Below are 24,672 nucleotides of genomic sequence, written 5' to 3'. Positions count from 1 at the left end.
GGTGGGGGGATGAGAATTCCTCCAGTGAGCCCCCACGCCTCCCCCATAGAAATAAAGTGCATAGAAGAATCAGAGCCTGCGTCCACCTTTGCCAGTCTGTCATCGCAAACCTTGCCCCCCGCCGCATCGCACAGGACCCAAGAGGCTCCTCTCATGTCACCTGGATAGAAGCCCTTTGTTGGGTGGGGACCGTCTCTATATATGTTGCCGATTTGTATTTCCCAAGCGCTTATTCCAGTGTGCTGAACACAGTAAGTGCTCAATAACCACGATTGAATGACTGGAGAAACCAATTCCAAGGCAGGTCCAGCCCCGTGGGCCCCCGTGGCCGCCCTCGCCCTCACCGACGGCGGAGACTGGGCTAGTGGCTAGTGGCATCCACTAGCCCTTCGGGCCGGTTGCCCGGGTAAGGCTCCTGGGCGCCCCCTGCGGGCCGCTCTCCCTAGAGGCAACGGTTGGACGGAGCCCGTCGGGGCGGATTCCCCCAAGATTCCGGGTCCCGCCCTCCGGCCTCTCCAATCCACAATCCCATCTCCGGAAATGGCTCCAGTTCTCTTGGACGCCCAATCTAACTTCGCTCCCACGGACTCCGGGGACCCCACACACAGGCCTCACAAACTAAAGGGGAGAGAGAAAGGGTATTTATTCAATCCTTATTTTCCCAAGCCTCGGAGAAGGTAAATGGCCGGCCCCCAAGGAGACACAGTAGACCACAGGCAGGTCTGCGTAGGCCAGGTCTCCTAACTCCCAGGCCCGTGGTCTTTTCTCCAGGTCCCACCGCTGCTCTAGTCCGGCTGTGTCCAACCCCTCTTCCCCCACCACCTCGGCGTGCCAGGCTGGCTGAAGGCTCTCCCAGAAAACACAGAAGGCCCAGGGGAGGACTGGTCATTGGGGTTTATTGTAGCAGACCCAGCTAGCGGCGGGGTGCAGGAGAGAGGCCTCTGCTCCGGGGGAAGACACAGTCCCTCCCACCTGCCCTCTCCCAGTGTCTCATCCTTGACTCTGGAGCTGGGCCAGGGCAGGAAGCTCGTGGTCTGGGACTGGCAGGCGCCACCTCAAGCCCAAACGGCAACAATAGCCATGAAGGCGAAGCCGCCTGCCACGCAGCACCACTTGGCAAGGGCGGACTCGGGGGAGGCCAAAGCCTGGGGCAAAACCTCCAGGAAGGTGACATACAGGAAAGTACCTGCCGCCACGCCCTCCAGCACAGCCTGGGTCAGCATCCGAGTCCTCCCGAGAGGGCCCCCGGCCACAGCCAGCCCCAGCGCCAGGCCCAGTGGGGTCATGAGGGCTAGCAGCAGCACGCAGAGCAGGGCCCAGCGAGGGCCCGTGCCCTCCCGCACCAGCTGCAGCGCCACCCCAAACACCACCAGCCCCTTGTGTGCCAGCACCGCCAGGCACAGCTGCAGGGTGGTGAGCACGGTGGGCTGAAGCCCCACTGCCAGCCCCTCGAACAGTGAGTGCAGCGACAACGACAGCAGCAGCACTAGGGCCCGCAGGGGCCCTCGGGCAGGGGCGGGCAGGGGACCGTGGCTGCAGGGGCTCGGGGCTTCGGGGTTCCCCCAGATCTCCTCCGGGGCTGCAGCCCCTCTGGAGCAGCATTGCAGGGCCAGCGACTCCAACAAGAAGACCAAGAAGAAGCCCAGTGAAATGACCAACTCCCCGAATGGGTAGTGCACCTGCAGGGCAGACGAGGGGGCTCTGAGGGGCTGGAGGGCAGGGGGAAGGACCCGGGGAGGCATTGTAAGAAGCTCCAGGAGCACCCTGGAGAGGTAATCAACTTAGGGCTGGGTGAGCAGGGAAACGTGGGAGGCTGTGGCAGAGACCATGGCTACGGGACCTGGTGACAGACATTTGGCACGGGGGTCGGGCTGAATCTCAGGGATCTCACCTCAGCAGGGTCGGCAGTGCTGGAAGAACTCCCACCGACGTCCGTCCCATTCTGGGAATAGTCATCCTGGGGGTTGGGGGGGTGTACATTCAACACTGAAGGAGAAAACCTACCGGCTCAAGCCCCCGCCCCACTTGCTCATTGTTCCTCACCTGGCCCGGGCCCCCTACATCTTGGAGCCACATCTGTCCAGCTTTTTGGGCTCACTCTACCATGCCCCCTCCACTTCCCCCACTGGCTCTTGATCTTGCTCCTGCCTCACAGGTGGTTCAGAACTAGAGGACCCTATAAAGGTTTTGGGTGTTCCCCAGGCCTGGAGAAGTCTGGGTTTGGGTGGCAGGAACCCTGAGCAGAATGGCTGGGGTACAGCAGTGCTTGTGTAGACGGTTTATGAAGGCACGATCTCCAGGGACTGTGGGAACTACAAGTCCCAGCAGCACCCCAAGGAGCCATGGTTCCCATGCCACAGCAGCCTGGATCAGCCTGACAGCTGACCCCGAGGCAGCAAAGGAGAGCAAGTCCGGAAAAGGGGATGGGTCAGACGGGGCTGCCCTGGACCCCCTGAAGACCTGGGATCGTGTCTCATTCCCTCCTGTGCAGTCTTTCCGGCACTGAGTACAGTGCCATGCACAGTAAGAGCTTAATAGATACTATTACTACCACTACTGCTACTACAGGACTGATGCGCTGTCCCCGACCCCCGCACCTTGTCCCAGCTGGCCATCTCCCACCCTGCACAGTTTCCCTGTCTTGCAGCTGTGGACCAGTTTCAATCAATCCCTCCGTTTCCCCCACCCACCTGCAGCCTGTAGCTCTCGATCTCCGTTTCAATCCCCTCCAGGGCCTCAGCTGCCATGTGCATGAGCCCAGCGCCCAGGAACACACCTGCTGCTATGCAGCCCAGCAGGCTCAGGACCCGCCGCTGCCTCCCTGCACAAACCAGGGTGGGGACAATGGTGGTGCACCCGAGTTGGCAAGCCCGAGACCCGGGATCCCAGAAAGTGCAGCTAAACCAGGTTCTCCCTGCCCCTCCTGGCCCGCCCCCCTCCAAGGATGGACTGGCACTGGGCTTAGCCATTTGAGCTCACTTCTCGGCCCCACCCCCACCTCCAGCCTCACTGCCCCATAGGCCGATGGGAGTGGTAAGTACCAGAAACCTCTGCAGCAATGGCCAAAGCGGGTCCTGAGCCACATCTGGTTCAGTCCAGATTCCCAGTCAATTAAGCGATGTCCCAAATGGAGAGGCTGCCAGTAGCATCTGAGATTTGGCAGTTTGGAAGGGCATGGAGAGGACCCAGCCTGGGGACTAAGGCCCCATGAGTACAGGAAACAAGGTCTAAGTTTGAGCGGAAACAAGGCTCAATGGCTGAGATAGGCTGAGCTGGGGCAAGGCAGGTTAGGAGGGAGCAGGACAGGGAGGGGTGGGATGGGATGGGATGGGTTGGGATGGAGCTGGGCCCGGTAGGATAGGGTGGGCTAAAATGGAGTAGGGGAGGATGGACCAGGCAAAGAGGGTAGGGCATGATGGATCTGGACGGGAAGCAATACAGTAGGACGGGGTGGGATAGGGTGGGATGGGAGAGGCTGGAGATGGGGCACAGCAGGACGGGATGGGCTGGGATGGGACAGGGCAAGGATGGGATGGGCTTGGGATGGGACAGGACAGGACAGGGTGGGATGGAATAGGACAAGGCAAGATGGGGTGGGCTGGGATGGGCCAGGGCAGGATAAGACAGGGGCTGGGCTGGGACAGGGCAGGATGGGATGGGCTGGGATGGGACAGGGCAGGACAGTACAGGCCAGGCCAGGATGAGAAGGGATGGGACAGTCCAGGCTTAGCCCTACCTGTGGCCGCATGAATCTGGAACCACTTGCAGCGTATGGGGATGAGGCCGCAGAGCAGGGTGAGGATCAACAGCGCCAACAAGCAGCCAATCTTCACCCCCAGCAGTGGCTCCATCCCTGAGGCCCCAAGGAGCAAAGCCCCAGAGCCACAGGAGGGTCTGCTGAGTAGCAACGAGTGAGGGGAGGGGGCCCAGGACCTGTCCCTGCCAGTGTCCCGCACTAACTCTGCCTGGGCAGCACGATGCCAGCCTCTTGCCCCCTCCCTTCCCCTCCCCCGCAGATCTACTGGGCCCCTCCCCTCCCTGGCTCCCTCCTCCACTCAGTGTAACCAGAAACTGCACTGGATTTCTCCAGTGCTATTGCTAGGGCCCGGCTCCAAGCTGCTGCTGCTGCTACTGCCGCCGCCTCTTCATGTTGACTAATCCCCGAGCTGGGAAATTGTGGGGAGCTAGACATCGGACAGGCCCAGTGTTGGGGATGAGAGGTCCAGGAAAGCGGGGACCTGGGACGCCAACCCTCCCCAAAGAACTGTGGGCTGCCTCTAGATCTGTACCCCCACCTCAATGCCGTTAACTCCCAAACTACTCCCTCAGGAGGAATTTGGAGTTGGAGGGGAGGGGCTGGAGAAGTTGAGTTGGGGGCTGTGGGTGGGAGGGAAAGCGAGGCCCAAAAGGGGCAGGGCCAGGCCAGGAGGAAGCTGGAGCCCAGCCACCCAAGGGACAAGGAGCCCTTTGGCCACGGCATCAGGATTACCACATCCCCCCCAACTACCGCCTGTCACCTCACCCCAGCCTCAGCTTTCAGGACATTGGTGAGGGGGCCCAGAAGGGACTATTGGTCCAGCGGGTGAAGCAGCTGTGGCTCGAAGTACCAGAGCTTTATCAGAGCAAGGAAAGGACGAGTCGGGGGCTGCCCTGGGCAGGGAGGTGCTTGGCTCCCAGCTTACTGGGGCCTCCTCTGGGCAGTGGCTGGGTCTGGGGTCAGGTTAAACGGCGGGGAAAGGGGAGAAGGGGCAGGAGGAAGGGGGAGGGAAGGAGTGGCGCCGGGGTGGAGCAGGGTGCCCATTTCGTCACCACCCATCCAGCTGCACTCAGACCCGTTGGGCCTGTTCTGGGAGATGTTGCTGCCTTGGTTTCCACTCTACCCTCTCCCGGAGCTGGCAGCATCGGGAAGAGCCGGATCCCCAGCTCTGGGCGGGGTGAGAGTAGAGGCAGGTAGGTCCAGGGGAGGCAGGGAGATTACATTCGGTGTGTTTATTGTTCGCTGGCAGGGGGGTGGGCTGGGGGAGGGGGCTGGCACCGTCAGCTACCGGGGAGGGTCCTTCGGAGGCGGTGGGGCTGTGGTCACAGGCAGGAGGTCCCCCCAGGCGCTGGCTCGGGCACAGCGGTAGAGGTCTCTGTGGGGAAAGATCACTGGGGGCTCCATATGGCCCCACCCCCTGGTCCCATCTCACCCTTGCTGCTTCCCCGGCCCCACCCCACTGACCTGCCATGCCGGCGGGCTGTGAACACCATGTGCTCCAGTTGTCCATTAGGGCAGCAAAGGTGACAGTGCACATGGCGCGGGCGCTTGAGGACAGGCTGGGTGAGGCGTGGCCAGCGCTGACTCCCCGGTGGGGGGTCCCGGGACAGGATCACCAGGGAAAACTTCTCCTCCCCATGACCGTGGTACTGCTGGAACCACACGGAGGAGAGAAACAGGCAGTGACCGGCAGGGCCAACGAGGCGGGTGAAAGGGACACTGTGACCAAGCAGAAGGGGCCAGGAGCCAGCACAATTAGCCATCAGGAGGGTCATTGTCCAAGGGGCCATTCACCAGGATAGGGCAGCAGTGACTGGCCAGGATGGAGAGAGAGGAGGGAGCGCCATTTCTCATTCCCCCCCATCCCCATCCCCTTCCCTAATTCCACTCAAGACAGCACTAAAGCTCCCTGCCCTGTGACTCCCAGCCCCAGCCCCCCAAAGCCCTCCCAAGCCCATCTTTCCACTCCTGCGCTCAGACCCCCTTGCCCTCCCTCCCTCCCCCGTACCCCCCACCCCCAGTCCTTAATCATACCCAGCCAAAGGGTGTTGGATAATACGTTTGGGAAAAGATGCAGGGCAGGATCCGGGAGGCAGAGAGACGGGGACAGGCCAGGTCGTGGGGACACTGGGGAGCAGAGAAAAAACCAAGGATCAGGGAGACGGCACCCACCCACGCCAAAGAGGAGGGACAAGGTGGATGCTGTAGGAGTGCAGGAGACAGAGAGAGCCAAGGCCAGGTCAAGGAGACAAAAATCGCTACTTCTCAGGACTGATGAGAGACTGCCAGCAGCCAAAACTGGCACCACTCACCTCCCGGATCCCAGCACAGGAATGTTACCGGAACAATACACAGGGGCACCCGGCTGACTAGGGGCTAATGGGACAACGAGCAGGGGCACCTGGCTGATTGGGGGCTGTAACCAGGACAACACGCAGGGGCACACTGCTGACTAGGCTGGGGGTCGGTGTTATCATGACAAGATAGGGAGACATACGGAAGACTGGGAGACCGTTACCAGGACCAAGCACACAACCGGGAGCCACAGGGCTACGTTGGTGCGGGGGAGGCGGCCGGGCCGGGCATGCCGTTTTGCCCCTTTCCCACCAAGGCTGAAGTTCAAGCTGTGGCCAAGGATCGGGAAGAGACAGGGGACACTCACGGGGGCAAAGACGTGGCCAGGCCGAGGATCCAGGGGAGACTTCTCTTGGCCCTGTGGCACAGAAATGGAAGCGCTTGCCCACCTCTGCTCCCTGGGGCCCCTCCCAACCCGCCATTCTGAAATTTCTGTAGAGGGCCCTGGGCTCCCACCTCCAGGGGTCTTGCCCTTGGTTCTAATCCGTCCTGGCATGGGGAGGCGGGGGCCTCACCTGCAGGACTAGGTCCCGGGCAGCCATAATCAGTTGGTGTCCAGCCTTTGTTCCGCTCTCTACCAGGACCTGAGGAGGCAAGAGGTCAGGGGGCTGTGGGGGGCTGGGGCACTGGAGGGTTAGGAGGGCCTGGGAGGAGCCCCAGGTCGGGGAGGTCCTGGGGCAGGGTGGGATGTGTGATAGGTGGGAGTCTCTGTGGATGCAGAAGAAAGCGGAGGAAGGAAAGTAGAGAGGAGTGAGGGAAGCGGAGGGGAGGGGGAGAAATACGGGAAGAGGGGGAGGAAGGAAACAGGGAGGAGGGAAGGAAGCAGAGGGGAGAAGAGGAGCTGGGAGTGCTTCTACTGACCAGGAAGCGGCCTGTTTTGCGCCACAAAGTGCTCACCACCTCGGAGCGGGCAGCAAGGCTGGGCAGCTCACTCAGGGAAAAGGCTGCCACCACAACATCAAACTGCACCTGGGAAGGGGAAGCAGAAGAGAACCAGGGTTAAGACCACTTCGGCCCCTCCAGTCTCAGGGGAACAGAGGCACCCGAGATACCTATTCGTGGTGGCCGCACCTGCCCCACAGCCCGGTACTCTTCCAACTTCCTACGCTCACACTGGGGTGCTGAGCTCAGACCCCGGCACACCCCATCCTCACCCTGGGGTCTGGAGCCCAGCCCCCAGCCCCCACGCCCAGCCACCACGTGCCTTAGGTGAGACAGGGAGGAACTGTCTGAAGAAAACCGCTGGGATTCGGGACTCCCCAGAGTCTGAGCCACCTGTGAAGAGGAGCAAAGAGGAGACCAACTTGGGGATGGGAGGAGGGGGCCTAGTGGCGAGGGGACTCACATGGGCAGTGGGTTGGGGATGTAGGGTGAAACAACATGAGAGTAATGGTCACCTTCTTGGTGGCCCCTGGCCCCTCACCACAATGGGCCCGGCTCTCAGCCCACAGGGTCGGCTGTTGTCTCTGCTGACCAACCAGGGGCCAAATGGCCACCAGCTCACCATCACTCCCAGCCCCCTGGGGTTTCCAGGGGTGAGAGGGAAGGGAGAGGCCTGCCCCAGCCCCACAAGACCTATCCCAAGAACCACCTAGAACTGGGTCAGTCCTGTGCTCCTCCAGGAGCTGGCCGAGAGAGCAGGCTCAGCCCTCCCTCGGCTTCCTTCCCCAAATCCAGAACATCTTTCTCGGGCCTCTCGTCCCCTCCCCCATGCCAGCCCGCTGCCCCCATCCCCGAGCAACCCTGGGGTCCCCCTCTCCCGGCCCCCTCACCTTTCAGCAGCCTCTCTGCCAGGGCCAGCATGGCAGCCGAGCGGTCTACACACAAGTACTCCCGCAGGCTCTGGCCCCAGGTGCTGTGTGCTGCCCTGGTGAGACAAAGTCATTTCTCCCCTCAGAGAGACCCCAGTCCTCAGTTGGCTGGAGCTCCCAGGCAGGCCCTCCGGGCCACCCTCCTCCCGCTCTCCAAACCCCCATGACTACCGTTCCACTCTCCAAACCCTGACTGTCCTCGATTCCTCCCTCTCATTCCACTTCCATATTCAGTTTGTTGCCTAATCCTGTTGGTTTCTCCTGAACACTTCCGGATCCACCCTTTCCTCTCCATCCTAATGGCCACCTCGCTAGTCCAGGCGCCTGTCACATCTCAGATGGACCCATTGTACCCGTCTCTTTGTTGACCTCACTGCTTCCAGGCTCTCCTTTCTCGAGTCCATACTTCCCTCCGTTGCCCGCCCAGATCATTTTTCTCAAACACTGTTCTGCACCCACCTCTCCACTCTGCAAAAACCTCCAAAGGTTTTCGGTTCCTTTATATCAAACACAAACTCCTGACCATGAACTGACCAGCTGTGTGACCATGGGCAGGTCACGATTTTTCTATGCCTCAGTTTCCTCATCAATAAAATGGAGATTCAGTACCTGTTCTCTCGCCTACTTAACTTGTGAATCCGAAGTGGGACAGGGACTACGTCTGACCTGATTACATGGTATCTATGTTACTGCTTACACTGTAGCACTTAAGGGCAGGGACTCTGTTACACTGTAGTCTCCAAAGCACTTAGTATAGTGTTCTGTGTACAGTAAGTGCTCAATAAATGCCAAGGGTTGATTGCTTACCACCGTGGTTGGCACAAAAAAGCACTTAAAAATACAATTATTATTATTTTTTATGGTATTTGTTAAGCACTTATTACATGCCAGGCACCGTATAATTATATTAATATAATGGTTGACTTTTAAGGCCCCCATCACCTCTCTCCCTCTTATCTAGCTGCTCTCTTCTCCCACCATAGCCCAGCTCACAGTCTTCATTTCTCTCTAGCTAATTTACTCACTGTGCTTTGTCCTTGTCTCTCCCACTGCTGGCTTCTTGCTCACTCCCTTCCTGTGCCTGGCACTCTCTCTGCGTTTCCACCACACTTCAAATTTGACAAACCACTGGTCTCCCCATCTTCAAAGCCCTTATGAAACCACATCTCCCCAGGAGGTCTTCCCCTGCTAACTCCAGCCCCCCAGCTGCTACTTCAGCATTTCCGTGCCACCTCAGCCCAATGGGTACTGACACAATAATAATAATAATGATGACATTTGTTAAGCGCTTACTATGTGCAAAGCACTGTTCTAAGCACTGGGGAGAATACAAGGTGATCAGGTTGTCCCACGTGGGGCTCACAGTCTTAATCCCCGTTTTACAGATGAGGTAACTGAGGCACAGAGAACTTACGTGACTTGCCCAAGGTCACACAGCTGACAGTTGGCAGAGCCGGGATTTGAACCCATGACCTCTGACTCCCAAGCCCCTGCTCTTTCCATTGAGCCACGCTGCTTCTCAACCACCCAAACCACTGATGTATGTATAATAATAATAATAATGATAGCATTTATTAAGCGCTTACTATGTGCAAAGCACTGTTCTAAGCGCTGGAGAGGTTACAAGGTGATCAGGTTGTCCCACGGGGGGCTCACGGTTTTAATCCCCATTTTACAGATGAGGTAACTGAGCCACAGAGAAGTGAAGCGACTTGCCCACGGTCACACAGCTGACAATTGGCAGAGCTGGGATTTGAACCCATGACCTCCGACTCCAAAGCCCGGGCTCTTTCCACTAAGCCACGCTGCTTCTCTATCTTACGCCCTCCATTCCTCAGGCACTCACTCGGTACTCTTTCCCCTCCTCCTCCTCCTACCTGTGGTTTGTTTAAGTGTCTCCGGTTAGATTGCCAACTCCCTGAGGGCAGGGGTCGTGCCTCCTAACCCTACTGTTCGGGAGGAGCCACTCACCAAGAGACCGAGCCGGTGCCTGACCCAAAGTCCAGCAGGGTGCGTGGCTTGAAGTCGGGGAGCCGCTTCTGGATCTGGAAGAAGCAGGTGGCAGCAATGAGCCGGGGGTTTGAAAGGACCAGGGTCTCGGAGTGAGGACAGCCCACTGGCCGGGGGATGAGGCTCAAAGCTGCTCAGGTCCAGCTGGAATCTACAGACCCAAGGAGAAGCAGCCTGGTCAGATGGAGAGAGGACAGAACGGGGAGACAGGAGACCCGGCTTGGAGTTACCAGTTCCTTCACTGCTTGGCCGCGTGGCCTTGGCACTTAAGTTCCCTAGGCCTGTTTCCTCATCTGTACAATGGGGATGAGATATGATCGGAGGCTCCTGTGAGACCGGGACCGTGGCTGAAGTCTTATCTTTGGCTCTACCCCAGTGCTTAGCCCAGAGCAGGATTAGTTATTATTACTAACTAGGGAGGAATATAGCACGAACGGGGCGGGGAGCAGTGGGAGGGGCACGGGGCAAGGGTCTCATCTCGCAGGACCTCACCTCATGGAAAGCCCTGGAAGTGGCTGCGAAGGTCCCATCCAGCCGAGCGGCCATGTACACCAGGCTCAGCCCTTCGTCATAGCTGCCGGGGGACCAGAATATCAACGGTTTTACGACTGTGACCAGACACCCCTGCGAGCCCCTGCCCACCCCCGTCAGAGACCCACCCTCATGCCTTGCCCCCTCTCTTGATGCCTCAGTTCATCCCTGAACGCCTTCCACAATCCTCCCCCATCACAGCCTGTCCTACCTTGATTCCCTTATCCCGACCTAAACTGGGGCTGGAGAAGGTGACCCCAAAACAAGGGCCTCCGGGGCTCAGCCCAATCTCCCGGGTCCCCGGAATCCCCCACCCGGGGCCTTCACCTCAGAGCCACCCTGCTCCCCCCTCAAGCCCCACGGGCCTCTCTCTCTGCCACCCGCAGCCCCAACCTCCTCCTCAGGTCCCCATCTCAGCTTCTCCCTTCTGGGGCCTCTCTGTCTGGCCCCCGGAGTCCAAACCTCTTCCTCAGGTCCTCAACTCAGCTCTCCTCAGCCCCCTGGACCTCTCCCGTGGGCCCCCAGTCTGCCCCAGCACTGGACCCCAGCCAGGCCTCCTCGCCAGGCTCTCACCTCAGCTCCTTCCAGTGGTAGGTGACTTGGCGCAAGGCGCTCAGCACTGCTCCCTGCAGCTTCTCTTCTGCTCGGGCTGACCCTGGGGGAGGACAGCCTGCCAGTGAGATTCCTGGGACCATCCAACCTCACCTACTCAGGAGGAGCCCCATGCCCTACAAATAGGGTTGGGGCTCTGCCCATGCCTACTCCATTCTCTGCTGTCTACCCCTAGCAGCAGCTATGCCGCCCCTGCGGCAGCAGGAAAGCAGCAGGAAAGACAGCCGAGGGCAGCAAGAAAGCTTTAATCTATAATAATAATAATAATAATAATTTTGGTATTTGTTAAGCGCTTACTATGTGAAAAGCACTGTTCTAAGCGCTGGGGAAGTTACAAGGTGATCAGGTTGTCCCACGGGGGGCTCACAGTCATCCCCATTTTCCAGATGAGGGAACTGAGGCACAGAGAAGTGAAGTGACTTGCCCAAGGTCATACAGCTGACAGTTGGCGGAGCCGGGATTTGAACCCATGATCTCTGACTCCAAAGCCCGGGCTCTTTCCACTGAGCCATGCTGCTTCTCACTTCATCTGCTTGTCCGCATCCTGGTTTCTTCTCAGCCCTCGGGACCCCCGAATACCTGCACGACAACTCCCACCAGCTCCCAGACCCAAGATCACCGCGTGGGACAAGCCCCCAGGAGCAACTCACACCACCCCCTGGGGGCTGGGACGTTGATCGATCGCGAGGATTGCAGACTCTCAGACCTCAGAGGCCATGAAGAAGCCCGTGCTTTCCTCTGGGCCAGCCCACCCGGCCCTCCCTCCCCCAAACCCACCAGGGCACCTCTCGCCTCCTGCTCCCTCCTCTTTGCAGGGCCCACGCTTGCCCTCTGCCCCCAGTCCCACCCGGGGCCCAGCTCCTGCCCTCCGCACTGCCCCCGACCCTCACCTGAGGCCGGCCCCATGCGTTGTCTGAGTCTTTCCTCCAGCTGCGCAGCCCGTTGGCGCAGCTCCCCTGGCTCCACAGGCAGCTTCCGGCTCCACAGGTAACTGGTCAGCGTCTGCACCTGCTTCTCCATGTTGGGTGCTGAACTCTCTGGGGCCAGGGAAAAGTCAGAGCATCACATCGGGAAAGGTCACGGTGCTCGGAGACAGCCAGACGGTGGCAGAGACCACCCTCAGAGAGCCTGTGAGCACGAAGACCTCTGCAGGCCTTCACCAGCCCTGTGCCCCTACCCAGGCCAGCGCCCCCCAGTCCTGCAGCCCCAACCCTCTATTCTAAGCCGGCTCCACTGTATCTTATTTATCAACATAACCACCAAACATCGTGTTTCTAGCACCTGCCCGCCCGCTGTACATGGGACGAGGAGCAGGCAGACACGGTTCTGGGACTGATTGGCCGACACGACCTGTTTATTTTCTGTCATGAGGTGGGGGCAGAGGGGCAATCGGTGGGTTCACTGGGGTCATCCGTCCACCCCCTGCCTCCCGGCAAGTGCCCTCCCAATCACTGGGGTGGCCCAAGAGCCCAGCCACCCGGGCCCAACCCCAGCCCGGTCCCCAGGGCTGACTCGTCAGTTTGGGGAAACGACCCCCTGATCCCCACTGAGTCTCCATCCACCTGGCCCCCACCTCCCGATCTACTCAATCAAGTTCTGGCCAGTGCCTGCCCCGTCCCCCCACCAGCTGAGGTCACTCACCCTGTACTAGTTGCTGGGCGGCAGCAGCCAGGGCCAGGGGCAGTCGAGTGTGGGGCAGCTGCAGGATGCCCGGGTGGCGCCGGTGCGGTTCCTTCCCTAGGATCTCAGACAGACTGTCCCCTTGGGAGGCCAGAGGGGTTGGGGTGGCCAGCGCCTGAAGGAGAGAAGAAGGGCAGGACTCAGCAGAGAGCAGGAACAGGCTGGTCCTGGGGAGAGCAGTCACCTCCTCAGGAGGGTCTCTCTCAGGGCCAGACTGAAAAACCCCAAATTACTATGGCTCCTATCCTGGCCTTGGCCCCTGTCCTGGCCCCACCCCCTGTCCAGGCCCTAGTCCCAGCCCCGCACCAGAGCCTGAGGTTGGCCCAAATCTGAGCGGGCCTGGAAGAGATCAGGGCTAGGATATCTGAAAATCGTGCTGCGCAAACCTACTTCCTCTCTAGGGCACAGGGAACACCAATGAAACTGTGCCATGGAAAACCTGACTCCCCCTGAGTGGGGAACAGAAAGGACCCCCACATCCCACTCTCCACATGCTAATCCTTCCCAGCCAACTCTTAAGAGAAGACCCCTGGCCTGCTTCATAACATACTCCTCCACCTGAGCTTCAGACCCCAGCCCTTCACACCTAATTAAAACTTTGCCCCCACCCTTCTTCCTTCCCTGGCCACCATCTTCAACTGCTTATTCTCCAACAGCTCCTTTCTGCTTAAACACGTCCACATGTCACTCGTCCTAAAATAAAAAACTGTTCTTCAACTTCACGGCACCCTCCGGCTATCACCCCATGTCACTCCTACCATTCCTTCTCAAACTCTGCGCATGAGTTGTTTAGACCTACCGCCTCCACTTCCTCTCCTTGAACCCTTGCAAATCAGAGCCCACTCTAAGGTCACCGGTGACCTCCTCCTTTCCAAATCCAAAGGCCTCTACTCCCCCCTAATCCTCCTAGACCTCTCAGCAGTTTTTGAGACTATGGACTTCTCCCTTCGCCTGGACACATGCTGCCCTCTCCTGGTTTTCTTCAACTAATCTCCCTGTGTCTTCCCATTCTAGATCATGTTTCACTCTGCTGCCTGGATCATTTTTCTACAAAACCATTCGGTCCTCCTATGGTTGCCCACCCACCTACCCCCCATCACACAAAAACTAATTCTTTAGTCCAGTAAGGCAGCACGCTAAGGGATTAAAAAACAACAACACAAATGCAGGATGGGGAAGGCTGGGCAGGGCCCAGGACCAGCTGGAAAAGACAGTGAGGCAGCAATGCAGTCCCATGGTGCCAGGACTCATTGACAGATGGGAGACTGACAAGAGTTGGGAACTTGGCCTGTCAAACGCAGCCCAGAGTCTCTGTCCTATTTGGTCTTCTTACCTTACCTTACTCTGGGGAGGGTAGAGACGAGCAAAATTATTTTAAAAAAGGGACATGTTGAGGAAGGGCAGCTCCATAGGGGACACTAACGGCCCTCAGGAATGCTGAACACCTTTCATCAGCCAGGGTCGGTGTCCAACCTGATTATCTTGTATCTACCCCAGCACTTAGTACAGTGCTTGGCCAATAGAAAGCACTTAACAAAGACCAGTATAATTATGATTTGTTCAGTGTCTCCTGAGGAAGCATCAAGAAGAAATGAGGAACTACAGCATGAGAGATTAAGGTGGGGCAGAAGGATTATCTTCCTGGCTAGTGGGGATGGGATAAGGAGGGGAGACCCTAGAGAAGACTATCCAAGAAGGGGGCAAATTTCCCAATAGGAGGTTGACAACTCAATCAGTGGTATTCTCTGTGGGCAGGGAATGTGCCTGTTTATCGTTGTATTGTACTCTCCCAAGTACTTAGTACCGTGGTCTGCACACAATAAGCACTCAAAAACGAATGAATGGCATTTACTGAGCAAAAAACACTGTACTCAGCACTTGGGAGAGGGCAGTGCAGCAGAGTTGGTAGGTATGATCCCTGCCCAGGAGAACCTTACAGTCCAGAGTGGGGGAAGGAAAGGGTCTGGGCCAGATTCACTCATTCTTATCTATTAAGCGCTTACTGTGTGCAGAGGACTGTACTAAGCACTGGGGAAAGTACAATATAACAACAGAGACTTTACCTGCCCACAACTAGCTCACAGTCTAGAGGGCCAGATGACCCCTGGGGGTCCCACCCACCCGGGAAACCCAAGTCATTGGTTGCCTCGGTCGCCCGCGCCACCTCCCTCCGCTCCCAAGTCCTAGGTACGCAGTCTTGGTGGCCGGGGTCTCTCTGAGGGACCGGAGCCTCCCTGGGCGGTCGGATTTCCGTTTCTATTGCTGCACTGTCTTTTCCGAGCGCTCAGTACAGTGCTGTGTGCACTGTAAGCCTTCAATAAACAGGACTGAATGAAGGAATCAATCAATCAATCGCATTCATTTAGCGCTTACTGTGTGCAGAGCACTGTACTAAGTGCTTGGGGAGTACAAGATGGCAACATATAGAGACAGTCCCTATCCAACAGTGGGCTCACAGTCTAAAAGGGGGAAACAGGGAACAAAACCAGACACATTAACAGAATAAAATAGAATAGATATGTACAAGTAAGATAAATAGAGTAATAAATACGTACAAACATATATACATACATACAGGTGCTGTGGGGAAGGGAAGGAGGTAAGATGGGGGGATGGAGAGGGGGACGAGGGGGAGAGGAAGGAAGGGGCTCAGTCTGGGAAGGCCTCCTGGAGGAGGTGAACTCTCAGTAGGGCCTTGAAGGGAGGAAGAGAGCTAGCTTGGCAGATGTGGGGAGGGAGGGCATTCTAGGCCCGGGGGATGACGTGGGCCGGGGGTCGACGGCTCACAGTCTAAAAGGGGGAGACAGAGAACAAAACCAAAAATACTAACAAAATAAAATAAATAGAATAGATATGTACAAGTAAAATAAGTAGAGTAATAATAATATTGAATATTATATTAATATTAGTATTAATATTAAGGAATGAATGAGAGGCTGAGGTCTCCCTGAGCAGTAGGAGTTCTCTGGGGGGCTGGAGTGTCCCCGAGGGGCTGGGGTGTCCCTGAGGGGCCGGGGTCTTTCTGGGGGCCCGGGGTGGCCCCGGGGGGGCCGTGGTGTCCCTCGGCGGGGGTGGGGGTGTCTCTCTGAGGGGCTGGAGTGCCCCTGAGGGGCCGAGGTTTCTCTGGGGGTCCGGGGTCTCCCGCGGCAGCGAGAAGCAGCGTGGCTCAGTGGAAAGAGCCCGGGCTTTGGAGTCAGAGGTCATGGGTTCAAATCCCGATCCCCGCCCCTTGTCAGTTGTGTGACTTTAGGCAAGTCACTTCACTTCTCTGGGCCTCAGTGACCTCCTCTGTAAAATGGGGATGAAGCCCGTGAGCCCTCCGTGGGACAACCTGGTCACTTTGTAACCATCCCGGCGCTTAGAACAGTGCTTTGCATATAGTAAGCGCTCAATAAATGCGATTATTTGATGATGATGATGATGATGATGATCTCACCCGGGCCCAGGCAGCCAGTCCGTTTCCGCCGCCCCAGGGCGCCCACCAGGTCCCAGGCCTGGGCCTGAGGGAAGAAGCCGCCATGGTTGCCGCCACGGTTGCCGCGGTGGGGCGGAAGCGGAAGGGGTTGGCGGCGCGCGCTCCGCCCGGCCTTCCCGCCCCAGAGGCGAGGGGCCGCCGTGCCCCGGGAGCCGACGGGCCGCACCACCGAAACTGGCCCGCGCGGGGACCGGGGGACGGAGAAGGGCCGGCCTGCCTCTCGCCCAATCAATCAATCAATCGTATTTATTGAGCGCTTACTGTGTGCGGAGCACTGCACTAAGCGCTTCGGAAGTACAAGTTGGCAACATATACAGACAGTCCCTACCCAGCAGTGGGCTCACCGTCTAAAAGGGGGAGACAATCAATCAATCAATCGTATTTATTGAGCGCTTACTGTGTGCAAAGCACTGTACTAAGCGCTTGGGAATAATTATAATAATAATAACGGCATTTATTAAGCACTTACTATGTACAACGCACTGTTCTAAGCGCTGGGGAGGATACAAGGTGATCAGGTTGTCCCACGGTGGGGGCTCACAGTCTTAATCCCCATTTTACAGATGAGGTCACTGAGGCCCAGTGAAGTGACTTGCCCAAAGTCACCCAGCTGACAAGTGGCGGAGCCGGGATTTGAACCCATGACCTCTGACTCCAAAGCCCAGGCTCTTTCCACTGAGCCACACTGCTTCTCAACTTGGGAAGTACAAGTTGGCAACATATACAGACAGTCCCTACCCAACAGTGGGCTCACAGTCTAAAAGGGGGAGACAATCAATCAATCAATCGTATTTATTGAGCGCTTACTGTGTGCAGAGCACTGGACTAAGCGCTTGGGAAGTACAAGTTGGCAACATATAGAGACAGTCCCTACCCAACAGTGGGCTCACAGTCTAAAAGGGGGAGACAGAGAACAAAACCAAACATACTAACAAAATAAAATAAATAGAATAGATATGTACAAGTAAAATAAATAGAGTAATAAATATGCATATATACATATATACAGGTGCTGTGGGGAAGGGAAGGAGGTAAGATGGGGGGATGGAGAGGGGGACGAGGGGGAGAGGAAGGAAGGGGCTCAGTCTGGGAAGGCCTCCTGGAGGAGGTGAGCTCTCAGTAGGGCCTTGAAGGGAGGAAGAGAGCTAGCTTGGCGGATTGGCAGAGGGAGGGCATTCCAGGCCAGGGGGATGACGTGGGCCGAGGACAGAGACAGAGAACGTGAGACAGAACAAAACCAAACATACTAACAAAATAAAATAAATAGAATAGATATGTACAAGTAAAATAGAGTAATAAATATGTACAAACATATATACATATATACATATGTACATATTGACCAATCAATTGGAGCCCGAGAATGGACGGTGGACAATGGCTGGGGCCTTCCTCAATCATTCATTCGCTCAGTCGTATTTACTGAGCGCTTACTGTGTGCGGAGCACTGTGCTAAGCGCTTGGAAAGTACAGTGTGGCAACGGATAGTCCGGATAGAAGCAGCATGGCTCAGTGGGAAGAGCACGGGCTTTGGACTCGGAGATCATGGGTTCAAATCCCGGCTCTGCCAATTGTCAGCTGCGTGACTCTGAGCGAGTCACTTAAAGTTTCTAGGCCTCAGTTACCTCATCTGGAAAATGGGGATTAAGACTGTGAGCCCCCTGTGGGACAACCTGATCACCTTGTAACCTCCCCTAGTGCTTAGAACAGTGCTTTGCACATAGTAAGCGCTTAATAAATGCCATAATTATTATTATTATTACCCAGCAACGGGCTAACAGTCTAGAAGGGGGAGACAGACAACAAAACAAGTAGACAGGTGTTAATAGCATACAAACTACGATTTGTACTTCCCAAGCGCTTAGTACACTGCTCTGCACACAGTAAGCACTCAATAAATACAATTGAATGAATGAATCAAAGACATTTATGACTATGCAAATTAAATCATCACAGTAATGGGGGTTGGGATACGCCCCCCCCTGCATCCCGCAAGCCTTGTTTGCCCTCTCCACTTCATTTATTCATTCAATCATATTTGGGCGGGAGAGCTGAATCAGATAAAAAAGGATTGGCTGACAACAGATTTTCATTCCTAGGAAACCAGAGCACAGAGAAGTTAAGTGACTTACCCAAGGTCACACAGCAGGCAGATGGCAGAGCTGAGGTTAGAATCCAGGACCTGTGACTCCCAGGCCCACGCTCTTTCCACTAGGCCACGCCGTTTCCCATTTGTTTGTCCTCTAAGGGTTCCAGGCGGAAGAACTGGGCTAGGAAGGAGCCTGGCTTATTTTACCATTGATTGATTGTCTAACTGATTGCTTGATTGTTGAGGAGATTATAATATAAGTAGACATAATCAATCAACCAGTCACTGAATTAATCATAAGTATTGAGCAATTACTGTGTGCAGAGCATTGCACTAACCGCTTGGGAGAGTACAGTATCGGCCTAGTGGATAGAGCCCGGGCCTGGGAATCAGAAGGATCTATGTTCTCATCCCACTTCTCCACTTGTCTGCTGTGTAACCTTGGTTAAGTCACTTCACTCCTGTGGGCCTCAGATACCTCATCTGTAAAATGGGGGTTAAGACTATGAGCCCCTTGTGGGAAGGGACCGTGTCCAACCTGATTAGCTTGTAATGCCCCAGTGCATTACATGATCATCATCATTATAACAGAGTTGGTAGATGATACATTCCCTGCCCACAAGGAATTTACAGTCTAGGGGAGGAGAGAGATATTAATCTAAATAAATTACAGATATGTACATAAGGTGCCATGGGGCTGAGGGTGGAGTGCAAATCCAAGGGCAAGGGCGATGCAGAAAGCCATGGGAGAAGAGGAAATGAGGGTATACTTGAAGAAGGCCTTTTAGAGGGGATGTGCTTTTAATAAGACTTTGAAGGTGGGGAAAGTGATTAATTGTGAGATATGAAGAGGGAGGGAGATTCAAGACAGAGGCAGGATGTGGGCGAGGGATCAGCAGTGAGATAGACGAGATTGAGGTACAGTGAGTAGACTGGTGTTGAGGAGTGAAGTGTGCAGGCTGCATTGTAGAAAGAAATCAGCATGGCCATTATAAAAATATGGGCCTAGGAGCCAGAGGACCTAGGTTCCAACCCCAGCTCTGCCACTTGCCAGCCAGGTGACCTTGAGCAAGTCATTTAACTTCTCTGTGTCTCATTTTCCTCAACTGTGAAATGAAGGTTCAATACCTGTTCTCCCTCCTTGACTGTGAGCCCTGTGTAGAACAAGGACCGTATCCCACCTGATGAACCTGTATCTACCCCGGTACTTAAAACAGCGCTTGAAATGTAGTAGGCACTTAACAAGTTCCATTAAAAAAATAATCAGAGACGTAAGGTAGGAGAGGGCAAAATTCTCAAGTGCTTTAAAGCCAAAGGTAAGGAGTTTAAATGGTAAGAAGTTTAAATTAAATTATATGTTATAAATTATTTATTTATTCATATGAATATCTGTGTCCACCTCTAAACTGTAAGCTTGTTATGGGCAGGGAATGTGTCTGCTAAATCTCTTGCATTTTACTCTCCCAAGCTCTTATTACAGTGCTCTGTGCGTAGTACGTGTTCAATAAATATGATTGATTGATTGAGTTTCTGTTTTATGGGGCAGTGGATGGGCAACCCCTGGAGGTTCTTGAGAAGGGGCGAAACGTGGACTGAACAGTTTTTTAGTTTTTTAATGATCCAGTCAACAGAGTGAAGTCTGGGATGGAATGGGGAGAAACAGGAGCCAAGGGAGTCTATAAGGATTGAAAAATAATGTTTCTGGACAAAGACAAGGTCAAACTGATATCTGGATTTCTGCCAGCAACACTCTGCGGTTCATGATCAGGAGTGAAGGAAGCAAACTGTGAAGGTGAACCAGGGCCGTGGGATTGTGGTACGAGATCGGCTAAGGGATAGGGGAGCTAATGATTTGAGTTCAGATGAGAGGGTGACGTTGGGGGCACCAATTTGGTCTCAAGGTAAGGTGGTTGGGGTGTGGAGAGTAAATGGGGCATGATAAGAAAATGGACATAAACTGACAAATATCTCATAGTTAAAAGTGCATGATAGATGCAGACATAACCTGAAAAACAAATCAGTCCCTCCTACTTAAACTGTGAGCCCCATATGGGATAAAGATTGTGTCCAACCCTCATTCAATCATATTTATTGAGCACTTACTGTGTGCAGAGCACTGTACTAAGCGCTTGATAAACTTATATCTACCCCAGCGCTTAAAACAGTGCTTGACACACTAATATGTGCTTAACAAATATAAGAATAGTAATAATAATAACAACAACAGATACTTGAGTACTGAGCAGGAAAAGTCAGAAGGTGGAGATTGACCAAGGACTGACTTGTGGAAGAGGTAGCTTTTTGGATGACTTAGCAGAGTTAGTGGCGACTTCGATTCCTTTGCCCATCATCCGGAAGAGCTTCTGGAGGTGGGACTTGGCCTACTCATGGAAGGAAACAAGTGATCAGGATGGGGAACCAAAATGCCCACAGGGGAACACACCTCACGGTTGGGAGCGGAAGGAGGGCACTGAGTCAGAACAGGTGTGGTGACAAGAGCAGGGTCAATAGGCCAGGGTTTGGATGAGCATCAAGGCTGGACCGCTGGAGGGGCAGAGAGGGGAGACTTTGCAGTGTTGGATGGCCCGTCTTTTACCATGAGGGCAGGGGGCCAGGACAGCAACCAACACAAACGATCCCTCCAAAGGCCCTGGTACCCCTGGTTAGAGACAAAGTCTTGGGCTGGGTGGGCTGTGAGGTTGACCTGTGGGGAATCTCTCCACGTCTGATGTAATTTCTGTTGTTCTGCAATCTGCGTGCCTGGGGTGGGCAGGGCATTAGTTGACACAGATCAACAAAACCGAACATAATCACCATAACTGAAGAGAGGCTCAGGCCACTAACGTGTCCAGGAAACCAGAATGGAGGACAGGGTTTCACAATCCTGTATTTCTTGGTGAGTCAAACCAAAGGCTGTTTGTTCTTTGTGGGTTCCAGGCAGGAAATCTGGAGTAGGGAGAGGCCGGGATGGGGAAACCCCTAATTGCTCCCCCTGAAGCAACCATCTCCCTGCCTGGGCCTTTGGAGTGGAGCAGGAGCAGCGGAAGGCCTGTTCCTTGGAAAGACTCCACCCTCTCTACTCAACTCTGTCCACATGTTTTGTTGTGTTGTCGGTCTCCCCCTTCTAGACTGTGAGCCCGTTGTTGGGTAGGGACTGTCTCTATATGTTGCCGACTTGTACTTCCCAAGCACTTAGTACAGTGCTCTACACACAGTAAAAGCTCAATAAATACAATTGAATGAATGAATGAATGAACTCAACTCGCTTGCTCTCCTTTCTCTTTGCCGCTCTCTCACCACTAACCCACAGCCTTGGATCACTGCCACTGTCTGCCTCCTTCGCTCTTATGCTCGAGCTGCTGAACGCTACTGACGAAAGTCTAAACACCAAGTCAACCTTGTTGACTTTAAGTTTATCCTTTCCTGCCTTAACTCAGCCCTCTCCTCTGCCAGGCAAAACTATTTTTCCTCCCTTTGACACCCATGCCCATCATCCCTGTCAGCTGTTCCGTACATTTAACTCCCTTCTCAGGCCCCCTGTTCCTCCCCCTCCTCCATCCCTTACCTCCAATGACCTGGCCTCCTACTTCATTAATAAAATTAACTCCATCAGATCTGGGCTCCCCAAAGTCACCCCTCCCCCTTCTCCATCCCCCCCACTCTCAACCCTCTCCGCTACTCTCCCGTCCTTCCCAGAAGTATCTTCAGATGAGATCTCTTCCCTCCTCTTAAGTGCTACTCCATCCACCTGTGCTTCGGACCCCATTGCCTCTCATCTTATGAAAACTCTCTCCCCTTCCCTCCTCCCCTCCTTAATTTCCGTCTTTAACCACTCACTCTCCACTGGTTCTTTGTCCTCAGCCTTCAAACATACCCACGTCTCCCCCATCCTAAAAAAACCCTCTCTTGACGCCACCTAGCCTTCTAGTTATCGCCTATCTCCCTCCTACCCTTCCTTTCCAAACTCCTAGACTGAGTCGTCTACACTTGCTGCCTCTAATTCCTCAACGCCTACTCTCTCCTTGACCCCCTCCAATCTGGCTTCCATCCCCTACACTCCACCGAAACTGCCCTCTCAAAGGTCACCGATGACCTCCTTCTTGCCAAATACAATGGTTTCTACTCTATCCTAATCCTCCTCGACCTCTCAGCTGCCTTCGACACTGCAGATCACCCCCTTCTCCTCAACACGCTATCCAACCTTGGCTTCACAGACTCCGTCCTCTCCTGGTTCTCCTCTTGTTTCTCCGGCCGTTCATTCTCAGTTTCTTTTGCAGGTTCCTCCTCCCCATCCCATCCCCTTACTGTAGGGGTTCCTCAATGGTCAGTTCTTGGTCCCCTTCTGTTCTCTATCTACATTCACTTCCTTGGTGAACTCATTAGCTCCCACGGCTTCAACTATCATCTCTACGCTGATGATACCCAAATCTACATCTCTGCCACTGCTCTCTCTCCCTCCTTCCAGGCTCGTATCTCCTCCAGGCTTCAGGACATCTCCATCTGGATGTCTGCCTGCCATCTAAAATTCAGTATGTCCAAGACTGAACTCCTTATCTTCCCTTCCAAACCCCGTCCTCTCCCTGACTTCTCCATCACTGTAGACGGCACTACCATCCTTCCTGTCTCATAAGCCCACAACCTTGGTGTCATCCTTGATTCCGCTCTCTCTTTCACCCCATACCTCCCATCCATCGCCAAAACCTGCCAGTCTCACCTCCACAACATCGCTAAGATCCCCTCTTTCCTCTCCATCCAAACCGCTACCTTGCTGGTTCAATCTCTCATCCTATCCTGACTGCATTACTGCATCAGCCTCCTCTCTGATGTCCCATCCTCCTGTCTCTCTCCACTTCAGTCTATACTTCACTCAGATGCCCAGATTATCTTTGTACAGAAATGCTCTGGGAATGTCACTCCCCTCCTCATAAATCTCCAGTGGCTGCCTGTCAACCTATGAATCAGCAAAAAGTCCTCACTCTCGGCTTCAAGGCTCTCTATCACCTCACCCCCTACTACCTCACCTCCCTTCTCTCCTGCTACAGCCCAGCCCGCACCCTCCACTCCTCTGCCACTAACCTCCTCACTGTGCCTTGTTCTCGCCTGTCCTGCCGTCAACCCCCAGCCCAGGTCCTTCCCCTGGCCTCAAATGCTGTCCCTCCACACATCTGCCAAGCTAGCTCTCTTTCTCCCTTCAAAGCCCTACTGAGAGCTCACCTCCTCCAGAGGCCTTCCCAGACTGAGCCCCCTTTTTCCTCTCCTCCTCCCCATCCCCCCTGCCCTACCTCCTTCCCCTCCCTACAGCACTTGTATATATTTGTACAGATTAATTACTCTATGTTATTTGCACATATTTACTATTCTATTTATTTTGTTAATGATGTGCATATAGCTATAATTCTATTTGTTCTGACGATTTTGAAACCTGTCTACATGTTTTGTTCTGTTGTCTGTCTCCCCCTTCTAGACTGTGAGCCCATTGTTGGGTAGGGACCGTCTCCATATGTTGCCAATTTGTACTTCCCAAGCGCTTAGTACAGTGCTCTGCACACAGTAAGCGCTCAATAAATACGATTGATGATGATGATGATAATATGATTGAATGAATGAATGAATGAGACACATGGACGGTCATGGCCACCTCCTGGGTCTGGCAGAGCCCCCGAGTCACAGGCAGCCTTGCCCAAGCCCCTCAGCAAAGAAAGCAGGCTGTGGGACAGGGAGGCTGTGCAGTAAGGGAGCTGCCTCAGGACCCCTACCTGCCCTTCAGCAGCCACCCTCGTTTCCAGGGACTTCATGAGACCAGGCTCGATGACTGACCCTTGGGGAAGAGAGAGGGCCTAAAGCCCCCGTCTCCCCTCTCTCCTCTAGGCAAAGGCAGAGAGAATCTGTGGAGGGCACCCTTTCCCAGAAGCCCCCAGGGGAGGTCCTCTTCAGACCCAGCCTGTTTCAGGCAAGCTGCCTCATATAGTGAGATCAGGAAGGTGTAGATACTGTGCTGACTAGAGGGGCAGATCTGCATGTTCAGAGCATGAATACCCAGGTCTTCAGCCTATTTGAATGAGGCATGACACTTTTCCAGTGCAAAGACTGTACAAGGGAGTTGCGATGGGTTGGGTTGGGGTGAAAGGGCAGGGGATGTTCTATACCAGAGGGCAGGGGAGGATCAATCAATCAATCAATCAATCATATTTATTAAGTGCTTTATGTGTGTAGAGCACTATTCTAAGTGCTTGGGAAGGTACAATATAACATTGTAGCATTATCTGCCCACAGCAAGCTTACAGTCTAGACAGGGAGACAGACATTAATGTGAATAAATAAATTACAACTGTGGACATAAGTGCTGTGGGGC

General features: G+C 54.8%; 2 protein-coding genes across 4 annotated transcripts; both read right to left on the bottom strand.

Annotated features, from left to right (window-relative positions):
• Positions 1-626: 626 nt before the first annotated feature.
• SLC39A2 (solute carrier family 39 member 2) lies at positions 627-3,870 on the bottom strand. 3 transcript variants are annotated; one of them, XM_038741376.1, is made up of 5 exons: positions 3,737-3,824; positions 3,042-3,227; positions 2,691-2,821; positions 1,892-1,957; positions 627-1,679 (listed from the first exon to the last, which is right to left on the bottom strand). In XM_038741376.1, exons 3-5 carry the CDS (start codon positions 2,751-2,753, stop codon positions 1,056-1,058), a joined length of 753 nt encoding a protein of 250 aa, XP_038597304.1. In that variant the 5' UTR covers positions 2,754-2,821; positions 3,042-3,227; positions 3,737-3,824; the 3' UTR covers positions 627-1,055. The 3 variants fall into 3 exon arrangements, with proteins under 3 accessions (XP_038597304.1, XP_038597301.1, XP_038597303.1); XM_038741373.1 differs by lacking the exon at positions 3,042-3,227 and having other exon boundaries at positions 3,737-3,870; XM_038741375.1 differs by lacking the exon at positions 3,737-3,824 and having other exon boundaries at positions 3,042-3,500.
• Positions 3,871-4,052: 182 nt separating this feature from the next.
• Positions 4,053-24,339, bottom strand: METTL17 (methyltransferase like 17). Its single transcript, XM_038741113.1, has 17 exons — positions 24,219-24,339; positions 24,077-24,138; positions 20,603-20,701; positions 16,193-16,405; positions 12,718-12,871; positions 11,967-12,113; positions 11,038-11,119; positions 10,426-10,507; positions 9,895-9,968; positions 7,885-7,979; positions 7,317-7,387; positions 6,974-7,081; positions 6,628-6,696; positions 6,420-6,470; positions 5,792-5,884; positions 5,222-5,409; positions 4,053-5,132 (listed from the first exon to the last, which is right to left on the bottom strand). The coding sequence occupies exons 1-17, from the start codon at positions 24,337-24,339 to the stop codon at positions 5,042-5,044; spliced, it is 1,800 nt and encodes a 599-aa protein (XP_038597041.1). The 3' UTR covers positions 4,053-5,041.
• Positions 24,340-24,672: the final 333 nt, after the last annotated feature.

Source organism: Tachyglossus aculeatus (genome assembly GCF_015852505.1).
Source record: "Tachyglossus aculeatus isolate mTacAcu1 chromosome 12 unlocalized genomic scaffold, mTacAcu1.pri SUPER_6_unloc_1, whole genome shotgun sequence".
Lineage (NCBI taxonomy): Eukaryota > Metazoa > Chordata > Mammalia > Monotremata > Tachyglossidae > Tachyglossus > Tachyglossus aculeatus.
This window is presented reverse-complemented; position numbering and strand designations above follow the sequence as displayed.

What these genes read in the sequence shown, in the direction of transcription:
- SLC39A2 (XM_038741373.1), bottom strand. Translation starts at nt 3,851, where the DNA reads ATGGAGCCACTGCTGGGGGTGAAGATTGGCTGCTTGTTGGCGCTGTTG. An exon ending in CCAGATTCATGCGGCCACAG is followed by an intron (nt 2,822 to 3,736) that starts GTAGGGCTAAGC and finishes TGGTTTGTGCAG; the next exon opens with GGAGGCAGCGGCGGGTCCTG. An exon ending in TCGAGAGCTACAGGCTGCAG is followed by an intron (nt 1,958 to 2,690) that starts GTGGGTGGGGGA and finishes CCCAACCCCCAG; the next exon opens with GATGACTATTCCCAGAATGG.
- METTL17 (XM_038741113.1), bottom strand. Translation starts at nt 24,339, where the DNA reads ATGCAGATCTGCCCCTCTAGTCAGCACAGTATCTACACCTTCCTGATC. An exon ending in TACCACTGGAAGGAGCTGAG is followed by an intron (nt 10,508 to 11,037) that starts GTGAGAGCCTGG and finishes GTCCCCCGGCAG; the next exon opens with CTATGACGAAGGGCTGAGCC. An exon ending in ATCCAACACCCTTTGGCTGG is followed by an intron (nt 5,410 to 5,791) that starts GTATGATTAAGG and finishes GTGTGGTTCCAG; the next exon opens with CAGTACCACGGTCATGGGGA.